General features: G+C 35.5%; 1 protein-coding gene across 27 annotated transcripts in view; it reads left to right on the plus strand.

Moving 5' to 3' along the window:
* Positions 1-20,000, plus strand: part of LOC136845263 (streptococcal hemagglutinin-like) — a 157,135-nt gene that overhangs the window by 113,869 nt on the left and 23,266 nt on the right. For 7 of the 27 annotated variants that reach the window (XM_067115402.1, XM_067115377.1, XM_067115405.1 and 4 more), the window contains 12 exons: positions 6,693-6,755; positions 8,938-9,000; positions 9,843-9,902; positions 10,838-10,897; positions 11,958-12,017; positions 13,063-13,122; positions 14,169-14,228; positions 15,276-15,335; positions 16,381-16,440; positions 17,482-17,541; positions 18,419-18,481; positions 19,035-19,562. In XM_067115402.1, the coding sequence (XP_066971503.1) occupies positions 6,693-6,755; positions 8,938-9,000; positions 9,843-9,902; positions 10,838-10,897; positions 11,958-12,017; positions 13,063-13,122; positions 14,169-14,228; positions 15,276-15,335; positions 16,381-16,440; positions 17,482-17,541; positions 18,419-18,481; positions 19,035-19,562 (1,197 nt within the window). The remainder of the gene's footprint in view (positions 1-6,692; positions 6,756-8,937; positions 9,001-9,842; positions 9,903-10,837; positions 10,898-11,957; positions 12,018-13,062; positions 13,123-14,168; positions 14,229-15,275; positions 15,336-16,380; positions 16,441-17,481; positions 17,542-18,418; positions 18,482-19,034; positions 19,563-20,000) is intronic. The other 20 variants (XM_067115380.1, XM_067115378.1, XM_067115381.1 and 17 more) reach the window with 20 other exon arrangements.

Genomic DNA, 20,000 nt, shown 5'->3' on the forward strand with positions numbered 1-20,000 from the left:
ATATTTTCAGCTCTACCAACTCCCTCCTCTCTTAACTTTATTCCTGATTGATTTTTTCTCTTATACACAACTTATACTGCTCACGCTGTTCTCCTTTAAGATCCCATAATTTAATTCTTGATCTCTTTAACCTCTTCTTGGGTTTACTACACCTCACCTTAATCTATAACGCTAGCAACCTATCTTGCTTCACATATGCATATTAAAAATTACCTTACAATTTACTACACCGCTTCTGTCTACCCCCTAGCCATAAGGTATTCTACTTGGCTCTGTATTCCACCAATTTACATATCACCAAAAGATGATCTGCATTCATTAACCAGGTGTTCATTACACACACTAATTCAAAACTCTGTGCCATTTACGGTACATACTCTCCATCTTCTTTCCTGAATCCAAATCCATGGCCTCCAGTGAATCTCCTCATATCCAAATCTACTCTTTCCAATTCTCTAGGGGAAGTCGAAGGCTTTCAAGGATAGCAAGGTGAGACATGTACAAGGTGCCCTGGAACAAGAGAGAGAGAGAGAGAGAGAGAGAGAGAGAGAGAGAGAGAGAGAGAGAGAGAGAGAGAGAGGATATTGAGCATGGTAACAGGAACAGCTACAGAGGAGTTCAATAGAAGGTTAGGAATAACAGAAGGTGAAAAGGATGTTTACAGAATATCAAACTCAAGGAAAAAGCAAAGAAAAGATCTGGGTCAGTCAGGTATCATCAAATATACAAAAGGAAATATCTTGCTGAAGGATGATGACATAAAACGAAGCTGATCTGATTATTATAAGTACCCTGCAATAACAGAAAATGAAAGAGGGGACTTAGGGAGGCGAGGACTGTGGAGGGACCGGTGATTGAGATGCAGTCTGTATAAGTAAAGAAGGCTATAGGTAAAATGAAAAATGGCAAAGCACCAGCTCCATCAAAGGCGCAAACTGAAATGTTGGTGCTTAGTACATAGGGGGAAGAGTGGATACTTGAACTGTTAAGGGCAATGTGGGAAGAGGAAGCAATGCTAAATGACTGGGGAGAAAGTCTGATTTTATATTTGTTTAAACAAAAAGGAGATATTGTGTGAGTGTGGTAATCATATAAGAATCAAGCTAACAAAAAATTTGTTGAAGGTATAAAAAAGAATACTGGATGAAAGACTGCAAACAACTGTGAAAATTTGTGATCGCAGTGCAGTTTCATTAGAGGGAGAGTGACACTTACAGGTTGGAAGGTAATCAGAAGTTCTACTGTGCACTGATAGCCCTAAAAAAGACATTTAATAGAAGACTCAGCGAGGTGGTGTTTTGGTACTTAAGAAAGAGGAAAGTGCCAAAAAAGTTAGTTAGAGTGGTTGAAATGTTGTATAAATGAACAAGGATAACAGCAATAACAGTTTGTGGCAAAACAGAAATGTTTGAAGTTAGAGTTGCTTACATCAAAGATCGGCACTCAGCCCATTCTGTTGGTACTGGTGACTGATGCATCGAATGAAGGGATTAGGAATGAAAATCAAGGAGAACTGTTAAAGCAGATGATCAAGGGAAATTGTTATATATAATTTATCTAGGAGAATTGTTATTTGTAGATGATCCATGATTGAATAATTGCAATGAAAGGTAAGAGAGTAGCACATCTTTTGAACAAGGTGGTGTGCAGGTAAATATGGGCAAAGCTGTATTTATGGTATCTAACAAGAAAGTAGAAATCAGGTTATTAATATACTGTAGGATAGAAGAGGCCCATATTTGAATCAAGTAGAGAATTTCAAGTACTTAGAATACATCTTAAACAAGAAGGGTGTGAAGCAGAAATATGGATGCTGAGGCGGATTTTGGGATCTTGTTGCATGATTGGCTGGAAAATGAAAAAATTAAAATTGCCAGGGTGGTAAAGATTACTGATATAATGAAAGAGTCGACTTTGAGAGGGCTTAGGAATGTGGTAAGGATAACTGAGGAGGAAGGAGTGAAGAAGGCTTGGGTGGAACCTGTTAGGAGTAGGCCAAGAGGAGGCAAAGGATTAGAGAGAGTGATAAAGTGTAGGAGGATTTAAAGATTTTAGTGGAGGAAGGTGTTTCCCATAGGAATAGCTAGAGAAGACACATTACGACAACTGGGCCCTTCGCATAGGAGTAGTAGTGGGGATGAAAAAGAAAAGACGCACCTACATACCTTTTCTGCCCACATTTCACAGTAGGTTTTTGGTTTCCTTTCACTACTTTTTCAAAAAATTTGAAACTTCCCAACTCTACAAACTTTTCTTAAACTAACCTTCTCCATTCTCTCATCATGAAAAACACCACCTAAGTCAAAAACCTCTTATTTGGGCCATACAAAGGCCACTTCTTATATATAAATGTTGTTATGCCCAACAGTCTTCATAAGCATCGCTATCACCCTTCTGATTTTACATCACAACAAATATTTTTCCCAGTCATTCCTTCTGAATCTTTCCCTCTTCAAAATATAGCTTGTACATATCAAACTCATATCAAACCTTGCCTAGTAGACATATCACTCCATTGTGAACAAAATCACACGGGTAATCTCATCAACTCTGTGACCTTTCCTTTCTTTGACTTCTCTTGCCCTTCTTACATCCTCTCATTCACTTCCACAAGCATTCTCTAATTTAAACTTACTAATTCCACTCTTCCATCATTCACATTCAACAACTCTTCAAAATAATCGCTGTGCTGACAGCATCTGCTGACACTGTCTCTATTTCTACCTTCCTTTCAAAAATCACTTAGCTCGTCAACTCCTTGCTCCACATTAGCATCTCACCCCCCACAACTTCCTATTCTCTTGTAGCAAATGCGAAGATTCCTTCTCTAAACCTTTCGTATCAACGACTCTCGACTCATTGCATTTATAAGTTCTTCCAACACATCTCTGCCAGCTACAGTTCCCTTCTTATTCAATAACTACATCCTTAAAATTAGCTTACACCTCCTGTACTAATTCCACTTCAGCATATTACATCATAAACCCTTTTCCACTGATCTTGACCTGTACAGAAGTTTCATTTCTCCTAATTACATTAATGGATACATTTTTAATCCTGCAATCAGATAATATTCACAGATATGGCAAAGCATTCCTCAACTCTTTATTGCATCCATCCACTTTGGAAATCACATATTAATTAATTTTAAGCAAATATCAGAACATATTTCTACAAGACTTTTTTTTTTTCATTCACTTAAAACACTCCGTACTTATCAACTAAACAAATTTCTTCTCTATCATCTACTTTTGCCTTAAAATCTTCTAGAACTACTATCTGTTTCTCGCTCTCCAAATCCAGCTACAAACAGAATACGATTGTTCCAGAAGTTTTTTTTTTACTTAAACTTTTCACAACTTTTTTACAGCCATGATCAACTTTAGTAAACCATCCTTGGACTATTACAGTTATACTCTTTTACTCGTTCCTACAGTCTTCCAGCAATACGAAGTACCCTGCATTTCTCAGGGTAAAACAGATCCTCAATTTTAGTTTATTTGACATTCTATTGTCACCCCTTAGCCTTCTACCCACTTCATTTCCCCCAAATGCTTTTATCCTGCTTTCAGTCCAAGCTTTACACCCGCCACCCGGGCTTGAAATTCTCTACTTGTTTACAACCAAGGCATCGTCTGTCTTTTATAAGTAAACTGATTCCTCCCGTCTTGCTGAATAACATAATCTGTTTTACCCACACTTACCTTTATATCACCACATTCAAGAGATTCTTACCACTCTCCTAAGCCTTCATTGCAAATCTTTAGTCTGCGATAATCAACAGATCATCAGCATACAAAAGTTTCCGTAGATTGCCATTCATAATCCCTTCACTCAATACATCCATAACCTATGCAAACAGAAATGGACTAGGTGCCGATCCTTGATGTAAACCAACTCTAACTCAAACATTTCTGTTTTGCCACAGGCTGTTACTACCTGTCCTTCTTTTTTTCATCCAACGTAATTAACTTTTATGTCACTTTCCTCTTTTTGAACGCAAAAATACTGACGTCCTTGGTGTTATATCAAATGCCTTCTCTAGGTCTATAAATGCACCAAAAAAAGTCCAACTGCCTTTTTCCTCTTTCCCTGTGTGTCTTATTATGAAGACAGTGTCAACTGTATCTCTCCCTCTAATAAAACCGTATTACTCATAATCTCTTAACACGTATTCTTTCTAAAACCATCAACAAATATTCTATTAGTCTGATTCCTCTATAATTACCACACTCCATAATATCTCTCTTGTGTTTAAACATTTACCACCACTTTCTTCCCAATCATTTTCCATTATTTCCTCCTCCCTCACTACCCTTAACACTTCCGGTCTCCATTTTTACCCGCTCTGTATCAAGCGCCTTTAGCATTTCAATTTGCACCTCTGATGGACCAGGTGCTTTGCCATTCTTTATTTTATTGCAGCCTTCTTTACTTCTATAGATCGTATCTCCATCATTATCCCTCCCGCCCTCCCCAACTCTTCCAAATTCCCTCTTTCATTTTCTGTGTTTAAAAGACATAACAATCAAACCAGATTCGTTTTATGCCATCATCCTTAAGTTAGAGATTTATTTCTCTATCTTTGATGACACAGATCTAGTCTCTGCTTGTTCCTTGAGTTTCATACCTCTGTAAATGTCATTTTTACATTCCTCTGCAAAACCTTCTTTTCAACTCCTCTGTTGCTCTTTTAATAGTTAGGGACAATATCCTTCGAGTTTCTCTTTCCACTACTCTATATCATTCCTCAGCACTGGGGGGACATAACCTTGGATGTGGCTCACGAAGGTCAGGGATCTGGATTTCCATCAGTCCGTGGAACATGTCAGAAGTATTATCTTCCATACAAATCTGGGAAGCTTAGCGTCTCTATGAACATGGATGGTATTTATCTTATCCAAAGCATTAAAGGCTTTGTTTCCAGCTCCTGTTGGTACTGAGTTAATGAGGATATCCTCAACAAACCTTAGTCGCTTGACCTCAATGCTTGCAAGGTTTATATTATTAACATTACATTAATGGCTATTTTAAGCTCCCCGATGAGTTTTTCGAGATATCTTCCGATCTCTCTTACACAACCAAATTACAATTTTTACAAATGGAGACATTTTCCTTTAATTTTCCTTTTTTTTTTTTACAATTCCATGAATGCGCGAGCTATATCTAACGGGAAATTGGTGAATAAGGTTACAAAATCAAAAATCATCGTCGGGTTAACATTGTCTTTAATAGTTTTGAAACTATCTACAAAATCAGAGGAGTATGTTAAATGGGCTTGGGTAAGCAAACCCATCAGAACACCCACGACTCTGCTAACCTCGCTAATAAATTATGAACAGATCCTAATGAATCGACTATGGGTCTCACTGTTACACCTAATTCATGTATTTTAGGGAAGCCGTACATATAGGGCATACTGTAGCACTGTGCTTAAGAGATAATGCGTTGTAATGCATCTCCTTGTCAGTACTGAAAATGATGTTTCAAGACAGTATTAAAGTTTCTCTGCTTTTCCAAGAACTGCTATCCAGGACTACGACGGTCTTGCCCTTCTCTGATTTCATTATTCTGATGTCTTTATATAGATAGATGTGACAGAGCTGCATTTCATTTTTCTGGTAATAAGAGTTTTCTCGTACCCTTCATATAACTATCCCCCTCAAAAATACAACAGCGTTATGCTTTTCAACGTTAATCAGAATTTTTTGACACAGTCTATAAAAAGAATCCTTCCTTTGACTTAAGAATTCAAAATAAGTCCTGCTACAACGACCTCGTCCCTGGATAGGAGTCAACTTGAGATATTTGAAATGAATTTTCAAATTGAACTTCCAGATTTGCTTTTTGGAGGTTGCTGAGACTCTTGACACTATTCCTAACACGGACCATAAAATAAACAACATATCTATCTCTTATAATAACTGCTAAGACTCCTTCTTTAAACCTTTCGTACAAACGACTCTCGACTCATTGCATTTGTAAGTTCTTCCTACACATATCTGCCAGCTACAGTTCCCTTCTTATTGTGTAACTACATCCTTAAAATTAGCTTACACCTCCTGTACTCCTTCCACTTCAGCATGTTACTTCATAAACCCTTTCCCATCGATCTTGACCTGTACAGATGTCTCATTTCTCCTAATTACATTTATGAATACATTTTTAATCCTGCAATCAGATAATATTCACACATACGGCAAGTCATTCCTCTGCTCTTTATTGGATCCATCAACTTTGGAAATCACATATTCCTTAAATTTAAGCAAATATCAGAACACATTTTTACAAGACTTTCTATTCTCATTCACTTAAAACACTACGCACTTATCAACTAAACAGTGTTTTAGTAAATACTTTACGTTTAAAGTAAAATCTAAAACTTAGACTTAAAAAAAAAAAAAAAACATTTACTCAGCCATGTGGACACAAATTCAGATATTAAAACATAAGGTTAGACTGACACAAACTTGGTCTTGGATTTAGCCTTGGCCCTTGAAGTATAGTTTATGCGCTAAAGCAATGTCAAATTCTCATGATCACCTCAGTTACTGGCAGTAGTCCATAAGCCTAGATAAATTAACTGCATTTCCTAACTGCATAGAAAGTCACTGAAAAATAAGATGACAATTCTATATAAAGTTAACACAACTTTCTTTCACTCTCAAAATATCTGCTATGTGACAATGAAGGATCGACCGGACCCTCAACAACACCTACATCTACACCAGGTGGAGGATCGACATCAACACAAGGTAAGTCTTAAAGCTGGAAACCTAAGCAAAGCACACAATGTAAAACCACTATATATATATATATATATATATATATATATATATATATATATATATATATATATATATATATATATATATATATATATATATGTATATGTATATATATTGTAGTTCAACAGAGTATTCTAAGGTAGTGTAACTGTAGTGACTGAGTCTTATATTCAAAGTGGGGACTGAGTTTGTACTTGTCATTGTCAATCGTCTTACTGTAGTTGAGGAAAGACGAATAACAGTATAAATTGCCTTTCCTTCTTTTATACTCTTTTTATTACAGTTCCACCGTATTTGTATATGATGTCTTTATAGAGCCAAGTAGGCTGTTCAATGAAAATTTTTTAAAGTCCACTTTTACTTGAAATTCAGACGAGAGTTGGCGAAAAAGCTAAGTCCAGTTTTGTTTAGGATCTGAGGGAGAGCGTGTGACGCACTTACGCACACACTATGTTGTCAAATTCCTGCACTTGTTTCCCAAGCCAGTTTGAATCACCTCTCTCTCCCAATCACCTTTTGTCCAGCTAAGACAGAAGTGCATGACATCATAACCATATCATAATTAGCATAACTTTTCACCAATGTCACAATTAACCATCACCACCACCGTTCACTATCACCAGCCCTTCATTATTCATTTCATTAGCACTGTGCACGGAGAGTCGATTCTGAAAAAATGCTGAGTCGGATTTAGTGCCTCTGCTCTTGCTTTCATAACCCAAAGGCTCTTATGAGGCGCCACAGACACCAGACTTCGTTTGTATGACTCCCGTTTGGGGTAACTGGTAAGCATTTCTCGACTCACTGCCTGATGTTTTTCAATCTCTCTCAACAACCAAATTTTTTTCCACTTTTTCTTTTCCTTTCAAACCCTGTGGAACTTTATCTGAGTATGAGATACACACACACACACACACACACACACACACACACACACACACACACATATATATATATATATATATATATATATATATATATATATATATATATATATATATATATATATATATATATATGTGTGTATGTATGTATATGTATGTATGTATGTATGTATGTATCTCATACTTATATATATATATATATATATATATATATATATATATATATATATATATATATATATATATATATATATATATATATATATATATATATATATATTGACAAATGACCAAAAAAGAAAAAGAGAATAATTACATGGATATAATGAATCACTTATAAGTTATATTTAGAAGATAAATAGGTAAAAGAAAACCGAAAAAACACATTTAACTACATGTTATCGACTTTACTTGGAGTAATTACCATCCAAATAAGCTCTGTATAGAGTTGTACATTTCTGTTAATAAAGAAATATTTATATGACATTTAAGTCATGACAAGAGAGAGCAAATAAATGAAATCAGTTCAACGGACATGAAAGATATTTGTTTTCCTGTAATTAATTATAAGTAAGTAATACATGAAACAATAATCAACTATAATTATGTAGTTTCACTTTATTCATGAAATAGGAAAAAAGATCAGCACAACCTTAACGACACACAGCAACCATACTGATATAAAAAGCAAGAACTGCATTCACGGAAACAAAATCTTTGCTAAACTTAGCATGGTGAAGTTACGGCACTCAATTATATTTTATTTCTACCTTTTGAAACGGAATTCCCTATGCAACAGGGAAGGTTTAAGTGACTCATACTTGCTACCATGTATAACTTACACTAAAAACAAGAGTGGAATAAACAAATGTGACGTGATCAAAGGCCCCATTTACAATATAGCTACCACTTATTTCACTGTTTTATAATTAGATAGTCATGTTCGAAATTCAAGGTCAACATGACACCACTCTTTAAATATCAATAAACAAATTCCATAGCTTACATTTGTTCAGAAATCTTGTTAATAATGCTCCAATGAAAAGTTTTCAATTTATAAAATAGCATAGTTGTCTAAAACTTGGTAGTACTGTGTACCTGTAACATTATCAGGACAGCAAAACACAAGAGCTTTGAAAATGAATAAACCTTCCTCAGTCCTGAAAGAAAGCTCAATGAAGAGCAATATTATGGATTTACTGGATACATATACACCATATTTCTTATATACTCTCTTTTACAACACCTGCCTTGTAACAATGAAGGCTTAACCGGACACTCAACACCACCTGCATCTACACCAAGTGGAGGATCGACGCCGTCGCAAGGTAAGTCCTAAAGTTAACAAATTTTTCAACTAACAATGTTAAACACGACCAAGTATAAGCAAAACCCATGGTATGACCAGGGAACAAGACAAAGAAATCTGTTAAACGGACACAACCATTCCTTGTAATCATAACGCAAAAGTCGACTGTAATTATACACTTTCACATTAGTTAAGAAATAATAACAAAGATAAGGACAAAATAACCATGCTGACAAAACAGAAGTGACTGCGATCACAGCATCAAAATCTATGAAATACTTGGTCTGGAAAAGTTTGGTCACCAAGTATATTTTCCTTTTACCTTTTTGCAACGTAATTCACGATAAAACGCTGAAGGTTTAAATGGCGCATCCATGGCACCTTGAACAAACTAGACTAAATTAGAGTGTTCAAAGACTTGATTTAAAATATAGCTATTCACTCATTTCAGATGTCTTAATAATTTGACATGTTCCAAAATAAATATCAACAGGACAAATTTCATCAGATTCAAATATCAAAAGACAAAGAGTCCTGTTAAGTAACCATGAGGGATTTTAAATTGTTTTCTGGAAATCCTATGCAAGTAAGGCATGCAACAAAAGTCAGATTAAGAAAAATTCTACTTGTCTTCCTAACCAGATTGACATTTTACAAAATAAAAAGACAACAGAGCACTGCTCTTTCAATTCACATGATCACTTCAGTTACAGAATTTTGCCCAAAAGTCTTGTTAAATTAGCTGTCCTCGACAGAAGCATAAAAAGTTACTAAAAGATAAAATGATGAATTACTTTGACCCATGTTCACTACATTTTTTCTTTTCCTTTCTTTAAACACACTTACTTTGGGACAATGAAGGGTCAACTGGACTTTCGACATCACCTGCATCTACGTCCAGTGGAGAGTCGACTTCTCAAGGTAAGTCATACATACAACGAACTATACTCTAAAACTTCACATCCCTATACAAAAAATTACACTTGTCCAGTTAAATATTTCTTACAACAAATTACAGATGATATCCGATTATATCCATTACTGTAATTTTTAATGATGAGTGAAATAAAATTAAAAAATAACAACAATGACGACTGCAGTCGCTCACAAAATCCTGGAGTAACTTAGGACGACGACAGTCACTAATAAAATATTTTTCTGTAACAACAAAATTACTGATACATCAATAAAGGTTCAAGCGATTCATCCCCTGGATCTCCATCAAGGGTAATTCTGCCTAAAACATTTTCCAGCTGTCACCACAGGTGAAAAAATTTTGATTAATTTTTATAATTCCAAAACTTAACAGTGCAGTATCTAAAAAGATAATCAGTCCTCATCCAATGTGCTTACTTCCATGACTAATTGGAGGCCTTTCATTCTCATCACATGACTGTGTTCTTTCAAGCCTCTAAATACAGCATCTCTTCGTAACTCCTTCATTTACTCTGTGAACCTTCCCAACGCACTCCAGCAACGACAAATACAAATATGTCCTGACACCTGTTCTTACTGTCTCCTAGTTTCTTCTAAGCGTTAGTATCTCTGCTACATTGCAAAACTTCTCCCATTCACTTTAGGTTATCTTTTCTTTCTTAACATTCACTGAGCTTCGAATTCTATTTGTCTTCATATTCAGACAGACATTTCAACAAATAAAAAGATATTAAAGCACTGTTCTTTCACTTCAAATTACCTCAGTTACAGAATTTGGCCAGAAAGTCTTACTAAATTAGCTGTCTTCGAAAGAAGCTTAAAACATTTCTGAACGATAAAATGATGAATAATTTTGGCACATGCTCACTATGTTTTTTCTATCTCTTTTCTTTAAAAACGCTTACTTTGGGATAATGAAGGGTCAACCGGACCTTCCACATCACCTGCATCTACATCAAGTGGAGAGTCGACATCTCAGGGTAAGTCCTGAACATAACAAGTTGAATAAAACATCACAAAACTATCTCTACCTGATGAACTCGTGAAATAAAATAAAATCCAGATAAAAAAAGTCACAGGTAAAAAATTCAAAGAAAAAAGTCACAGGAAAAGTCACATTAATCTTTCCTAGATATTGGCCGCTAATGGGTTTAATCCGGTATGTATCCACCTTTGCGGCGCGTTTAGCACAAGTCCTTTGGGGATTACCTAAAAACATAAACAAGTGACTGTAAATACCATAGGGATAATGACCCTCAAGAAATATTAGTCCTAAATAACGACCCCTGAAAACCCTTGGGGGTCACTATATAGGAAAGATCCAAAGTATTTTCTGTTTTATTACTTTAATATCTTTAATTACCAACATAAATTAATATGACGTTTTTTCTGTGACTTTTTTCATAGCCAAAATTGTGACTTCTTTCCTGTGACTTTATTACTGCTGCTGAAAAAATTTTGATTAATTTTTATAATTCCAAAAATTACCAGTGCAATATCTAAAATAATAATCAGTCCTCATCCACTGTGCTTACTTTCATAACTAATTGGACGCCTTTCATTCTCATCATATGACGGTGTTCTTTCAAGCCTCTAAATACAGCATCTCTTAGTAACTCCATTTATTCTGTGAACCTTCCCAACATACTCCAGCAACGACAAATAGAAATATGTCCTGACACCTGTTCTTACTGTCTCCTGGTTTCTTCTAAGCGTTAGAATCTCTGCTACATTGCAAAACCTCCCCCATTCACTTAAGGTTATCTTTTCTTTCTTAACATTCATTGAGCTTCGAATTCTATTTGTCTTCCTATTCAGACAGACATTTCAAAAAATAAAAAGATATTAAAGCACTGTTCTTTCAGTTCAAATTACCTCAGTTACAGAATTTGGCCAGAGAAGTCTTTTTAAATTAGCTGTCTTCGAAAGAAGCTTAAAACATTTCTAAACGATAAAATGATGAATAATTTTGACACATGCTCACTAACTATATTTTTTCTATCTCTTTTCTTTAAAAACGCTTGCTTTGGGATAATGAAGGGTCGACCGGATCTTCCACATCACCTGCATCTACATCAAGTGGAGAGTCGACATCTCAGGGTAAGTCCTGAACACAACAAGTTGAATAAAACATCACAAAACTATCTCTACCTGATGAACTCGTGATATAAAACAAAATCAAGATAAAAAAAAGTCACAGGTAAAAAATTCACAGGAAAAAAGTCACAGGAAAAGTCACATTAATTTTTCCGAGATAGTGACCGCTAATAGTTTTAATCCGGTACGTATCCACCTTTGCGGCGCGTTTAGCACAAGTCCGTTGGGGAATACCTAAAAACATAAACAACTGACTGTAAATACCATAGGGATAATGACCCCCAAGAAATATTAGTCCTAAATAACGACCCCTGAAAACCCTTGGGGGTCACTATCTAGGAAAGATCCAAAGTATTTTCTGTTTTATTACCTTAACAGCTTTAATTCCCAACATAAATTAATATGATTTTTTTCCTGTTACTTTTTTTCATAGCCAAATTGTGACTTTATTATTGCTGCTGAAAAAATTCTGATTAATTTTTATAATTCCAAAGCTTACCAGTGCAATATCTAAAGTAATAATCAGTCCTCATCCACTGTGCTTACTTTCATACCTAATTGGACGCTTTTCATTCTCATCATATGACTGTGTTTTTCAAGCCTCTAAATACAGCATTTCTTCGTAACTCCTTCATTTATTCTGTGAACCTTCCCAACGCACTCCAGCAACGACAAATACAAATATGTCCTGACACCTGTTCTTACTGTCTCCTAGTTTCTTCTAAGCGTTAGTATCTCTGCTACATTGCAAAACCTCCCCCATTCACTTTAGGTTACCTTTTCTTTCTTAACATTCACTGAGCTTCGAATTCTATTTGTCTTCCTATTTAGACAGACATTTCAACAAATAAAAATATATTAAAGCACTGTTCTTTCAGTTCAAATGACCTCAGTTACAGAATTTTGCCAGAAAGTCTTGTTAAATTAGCTCTCTTCGAAAAAAGCTTAAAACATTTCTGAACGATAAAATGATGAATAATTTTGACACATGCTCACTATATTTTTTCTATCTCCTTTCTTTAAAAACGCTTGCTTTGGGATAATGAAGGGTCAACCGGATCTTCCACATCACCTGCATCTACATCAAGTGGAGAGTCGACATCTCAGGGTGAGTCTTGAACACAACAAGTTGAATAAAACATCACAAAACTATCTCTACCTGATGAACTCGTGATATAAAACAAAATCAAGATAAAAAAAGTCACAGGTAAAAAATTCACAGGAAAAAAGTCACAAGAAAAGTCACATTAATCTTTCCTAGAAAGTGACCGCTAATAGTTTTAATCCGGTACGTATCCACCTTTGCGGCGCGTTTAGCACAAGTCCGTTGGGGAATAACTAAAAACATAAACAACTGACTGTAAATACCATAGGGATAATGACCCCCAAGAAATATTAGTCCTAAATAACGACCCCTGAAAACCCTTGGGGGTCACTATCTAGGAAAGATCCAAAGTATTTTCTGTTTTTTTACCTTAACAGCTTTCATTCCCAACATAAATTAATATGATTTTTTCCTGCTACTTTTTTCATAGCCAAATTGTGACTTTATAACTGCTGCTGAAAAAATTCTGATTGATTTTTATAATTCCAAAGCTTACCAGTGCAATATATCTAAAATAATAATCAGTCCTTATCCACTGTGCTTACTTTCATAACTAATTGGACGCCTTTCATTCTCCTCATATGGCTGTGTTTTTTCAAGCCTCTAAACACAGCATTTCTTCGTAACTCCTTCATTTATTCTGTGAACCTTCACAACGCACTCCAGCAACGACAAATAAAAATATGTCCTGACACCTGTTCTTACTGTCTCCTAGTTTCTTCTAAGCGTTAGTATCTCTGCTACATTGCAAAACTTCTCCCATTCACTTTAGGTTATCTTTTCTTTCTTAACATTCACTGAGCTTCGAATTCTATTTGTCTTCCTATTCAGACAGACATTTCAACAAATAAAAATATATTAAAGCACTGTTCTTTCAGTTCAAATTACCTCAGTTACAGAATTTGGCCAGAAAGTCTTACTAAATTAGCTGTCTTCGAAAGAAGCTTAAAACCATTTCTGAACGATAAAATGATGAATAATTTTGACACATGCTCACTATATTTTTTCTATCTCTTTTCTTTAAAAACGCTTGCTTTGGGATAATGAAGGGTCGACCGGATCTTCGACATCACCTGCGTCTACATCAAGTGGAGAGTCGACATCTCAGGGTAAGTCCTGAACATAACGAGTTGAATAAAACATCACAAAACTATCTCTACCTGATGAACTCGTGAAATAAAACAAAATCAAGATAAAAAAGGTCACAGGTAAAAAATTCACAGGGAAAAAATCACATTAATCTTTCCTAGATATTGGCCGCTAATGGTTTTAATCCGGTATGTATCCACCTTTGCGCCGTGTTTAGCACAAGTCCGTTGAGGATTACCTAAAAACACAAACAAGTGACTGTAAATACCATAGGGATAATGACCCCCAAGAAATATTAGTCCTAAATAACGACCCCCGAAAACCCTTGGGGGTCACTATACAGGAAAGATCCAAAGTATTTTCTGTTTTATTACTTTAATATCTTTAATTACCACCATAAATTAATATGACTTTTTCCCTGTGACTTTTTTTCATAGCCAAAATTGTGACTTTTTCCTGTGACTTTATTACTGCTGCTGAAAAAATTTTGATTAACTTTTATAATTCCAAAGCTCACCAGTGCAATATCTAAAGTAATAATCAGTCCTCATCCACTGTGCTTACTTTCATACCTAATTGGACGCTTTTCATTCTCATCATATGACGGTGTTCTTTCAAGCCTCTAAATACAGCATCTCTTCGTAACTACTTCATTTATTCTGTGAACCTTCCCAACATACTCCAGCAAAGACAAATAGAAATATGTCCTGACACCTGTTCTTACTGTCTCCTAGTTTCTTCTAAGCGTTAGTATCTCTGCTACATTGCAAAGCCTCCCCCATTCACTTTAGATTATCTTTTCTTTCTTAACATTCACTGAGCTTCGAATTCTATTTGTTTTCCTATTTAGACAGACATTTCAACAAATAAAAATATATTAAAGCACTGTTCTTTCAGTTCAAATGACCTCAGTTACAGAATTTTGCCAGAAAGTCTTACTAAATTAGCTCTCTTCGAAAAAAGCTTAAAACATTTCTAAACGATAAAATGATGAATAATTTTAACACATGCTCACTATATTTTTTCTATCTCTTTTCTTTAAAAACGCTTGCTTTGGGATAATGAAGGGTCGACCGGATCTTCCACATCACCTGCATCTACATCAAGTGGAGAGTCGACATCTCAGGGTGAGTCCTGAACACAACAAGTTGAATAAAACATCACAAAACTATCTCTACCTGATGAACTCGTGATATAAAACAAAATCAAGATAAAAAAAGTCACAGGTAAAAAATTCACAGAAAAAAGTCACAGGAAAAGTCACATTAATCTTTCCTAGATATTGGCCGCTAATGGGTTTAATCCGGTATGTATCCACCTTTGCGGCGCGTTTAGCACAAGTCCTTTGGGGATTACCTAAAAACATAAACAAGTGACTGTAAATACCATAGGGATAATGACCCCCAAGAAATATTAGTCCTAAATAACGACCCCTGAAAACCCTTGGGGGTCACTATCTAGGAAAGATCCAAAGTATTTTCTGTTTTTTTACCTTAACAGCTTTAATTCCCAACATAAATTAATATGATTTTTTCCTGCTACTTTTTTTCATAGCCAAATTGTGACTTTATTACTGCTGCTGAAAAAATTCTGATTAATTTTTATAATTCCAAAGCTTACAAGTGCAATATATCTAAAATAATAATCAGTCCTCATCCACTGTGCTTACTTTCATAACTAATTGGACGCCTTTCATTCTCCTCATATGACTGTGTTTTTTCAAGCCTCTAAATACAGCATTTCTTCGTAACTACTTCATTTATTCTGTGAACCTTCCCAACGCACTCCAGCAACGACAAATAAAAATATGTCCTGACACCTGTTCTTACTGTCTCCTAGTTTCTTCTAAGCGTTAGTATCTCTGCTACATTGCAAAACTTCTCCCATTCACTTTAGGTTATCTTTTCTTTCTTAACATTCACTGAGCTTCGAATTCTATTTGTCTTCCTATTCAGACAGACATTTCAACAAATAAAAAGATATTAAAGCACTGTTCTTTCAGTTCAAATTACCTCAGTTACAGAATTTGGCCAGAAAGTCTTACTAAATTAACTGTCTTCGAAAGAAGCTTAAAACATTTCTGAACGATAAAATGATGAATAATTTTGACACATGCTCACTATATTTTTTCTATCTCTTTTCTTTAAAAACACTTGCTTTGGGATAATGAAGGTTCAACCGGACCTTCCACATCACCTGCATCTACATCAAGTGGAGAGTCGACATCTCAGGGTAGGTCCTGAACACAAGTTGAATAAAACATCACAAAACTATCTCTACCTGATGAACTCGTGAAATAAAACAAAATCAAGATAAAAAAAGGTCACAGGTAAAAAATTCACAGGAAAAAAGTCAATCTTTCCTAGATACTGGCCGCTAATGGTTTTAATCCGGTATGTATCCACCTTTGCGACGTGTTTAGCACAAGTCCGTTGGGGATTACCTAAAAACATAAACAAGTGACTGTAAATACCATAGGGATAATAACCCCCAAGAAATATTAGTCCTAAATAACGGCCCCCGATAACCCTTGGGGGTCACTATATAGGAAAGATCCTAAGTATTTTCTGTTTTATTACTTTAATATCTTTAATTACCAACATAAATTAATATGGCTTTTTTCCTGTGACTTTTTTTCATAGCCAAAATTGTGACTTTTTTCCTGTGACTTTATTACTGCTGCTGAAAAAATTATGATAAACTTTTATAATTCCAAAACTTACCAGTGCAATATCTAAAGTAATAATCAGTCCTCATCCACTGTGCTTACTTTCATAACTATTTGGAAGCTTTTCATTCTCATCTTATGACTGTGTTCTTTCAAGCCTCTAAATACAGCATCTCTTCGTAACTCCTTCATTTATTCTGTGAACCTTCCCAACGCACTCCAGCAACGACAAATACAAATATGTCCTGACACCTGTTCTTACTGTCTCCTAGTTTCTTCTAAGCATTAGTATCTCTGCTACATTGCAAAACTTCTCCCATTCACTTTAGGTTATCTTTTCTTTCTTAACATCCACTGAGCTTTGAATTCTATTTGTCTTCCCATTCAGACAGACATTTCAAAAAATGAAAAGATATTAAAGCACTGTTCTTTCAGTTCAAATGACCTCAGTTACAGAATTTGGCCAGAAAGTCTTATAAAATTAGCTGTCTTCGAAAGAAGCTTAAAACATTTCTGAACGATAAAATGATGAATAATTTTGACACATGCTCACTATATTTTTTCTATCTCTTTTCTTTAAAAACGCTTGCTTTGGGATAATGAAGCGTCAACCGGATCTTCCACATCACCTGCATCTACATCAAGTGGAGAGTCGACATCTCAGGGTAAGTCCTGAATACAACAAGTTAAATAAAACATCACAAAACTATCTCTAGCTGATGAACTCGTGAAATAAAACAGAATCCAGGTAAAAAAAAAAGTCACAGGGAAAAGAGTCACGTGAAAAGTCACACTAATCTTACCTAGATAGTGACCCCTAATGGTTTTAATCCGGTATGTATCCACCTTTGCGGCGTGTTTAGTACAAGTCCATTGGGGATTATCTAAAAACATAAACAAAAGACTGTAAATATTATAAGGATAAACAATCCCAAGAAATACTACTCCTAGATAACGACCTCCGAAAACCCTTGAGGGTCACTATCTAGGAAAGTTCCAAAGTATTTTCTGTTTTATTACTTTAATTGCTTTAATCGCCACCATAAATTAATGTGACTTTTTTTCCTGTGACTTTTTTCATAGCGAAAATTTTAACTTTTTTTCCTGTGCTTTTGTTACCGGTCACCATAAAACCACCGCCAGGAGAGCAAATTGCCAGACGACAAATATGACAAAGATATTATGTATTTTCTTAGAACTCCGTGCCTTTCTTCCATTCTAAAACCTGAAAGATAATAAAAGCATAGGAAAAAGGCTTTCCTGAAATACAGCTAAATTAACCACTATTCTAATGCTATTTATCTTATCTAGCTTGCTTTATATTCACTTAACTTCTTATTCTATTTGTTTTCATAATCAGAAAAACATTCTGTATAGTAAGCAAACTACATCTGAATTTTTAAACTTCACATCACTATCTCATTATCTTAACTTTGCAAAAAATATATTACCAAATTAGTAGCATTCCCTAATTCACTGAACTCGTATCCATCATTTTTTACTTAATCTCTCTTTTACAACGTCTACTTTGTGAAAATGAAGGGTCATCTGGATCGTCTACATCACCAGCATCTACATCAAGTGGAGAATCAACGTCAACATCGAGTAAGTCGTAAAACTAGTGAGATATACAACGGCACAATTTAATATGAAAAAGAAATTTCTAGATTCAGCCCCCAACTTGAATTCACAACGACAATGATCAACGGTTGTCTGGAACATAGTGAATCTTTAAAGGAATCTGTTAATTAATTTCACGTAATCCTGCTAACAGGCAGACAGAACAAAAAAGTCCTTCTTGGAGGAGGTATTTGAGCCCTAAGAACTATTGGTGTCGATTCAGTACAGCTTACGTGAATGGCTAATTTGGTCATTTGTTATGCAGACTATTAAAATACCTTTCCCAAGGCCAAATCGAAAACAGAAGTGGTCTTTTTTTTCTAAAACAGTATGTGTGAGTATATGAGCACGAGCAAAAATATATAAATGCGTGACACTGGTCATCCGAAGTATGGTACAACGAAAATCCTTTTTGTGCTTATTTGTTTCAAAGTAGTAGCATTCATCTAAAAAAAAAACTATTACCAGAATAAAGTATTTTTTATCATGTTTACAAATACAAAGGAGGAAACTAAACAGCAAAATTTTTTCCCAACAGGTTCGACCCCGCAAAGTCCTTTGGTTAGGGTATATGAACAAATAGCAACTAAAAAGGCAGAATTTGATGCATTTAGCAACATCTCCAGCGAAGTTTCCGGGCTGAAAAGTGATGTAGAACAAGTGAAAACAGCAGCTAATAATAACAGACGGCACAAAAGGGAGGTGGCGACGCGTACAGCATCTCAGAGGAGTCAGTTTATAGAAGATGTATTGACACAAGTACTTACCATCCTCAGTGATCTGATAGCTCTCATTTCTCCAAATATCAATGCCCTTAACGGTATCATCACAAGAATATTAACAGGAAGAGCCCAGATGACAATCGTTCTTCAATATGTCACCAATGATAGTAGCGTTGTCTCAGTCAAAGCATTTACCCTCCTTGGCAACGTGACCGAGAAGGCAAACGAGGCCAAGGAAAATGTCACGGCCAGACAGAGGGAAATCAAGAATGACATTGAGGAGTTGAATGCAAATGCCACTCAGTACGGTGGAACTACGCTACAAGTCTTTGTCAATGACACCGGTAAGCTATGGCTGCGATTTCTCAATTCATTTTTCTCAGCGACCATCAGTCATGATCACCCAACCTATTCTCTCCCCCGTAGGGAGGTAGTGCCGTCAGTTTACCTCATCTCTTTCTTCATCTTGCTATCCACCCTCTCCTGACAACTGTTTCATAGTGCAACTGCAAGGTTTTCCTCCTGTTGCACCTTTCAAACCGTTCTACCATAAATTTCCCTTTCAGCACTGAATGACCTCGTAGGTCCCAGCGTTAGTTCTGGGGCTTAAATTCTACACTCTATTCCACCAATTCTCTTGATCTTAAGCCCTCCTTTTTTATTTTTTTTTTTTTTTTTTTTTACTCATAACTACTATGACATCCTAGGATGACAGCAGCAATGAACTCCTGCATGACACCTTAAGGAATTATAGATTTTCTCCATGTGCTTTTCCGTCATTT

This window comes from Macrobrachium rosenbergii, chromosome 13 (genome assembly GCF_040412425.1).
Source record: "Macrobrachium rosenbergii isolate ZJJX-2024 chromosome 13, ASM4041242v1, whole genome shotgun sequence".
In the NCBI taxonomy this organism is placed as follows: domain Eukaryota; kingdom Metazoa; phylum Arthropoda; class Malacostraca; order Decapoda; family Palaemonidae; genus Macrobrachium; species Macrobrachium rosenbergii.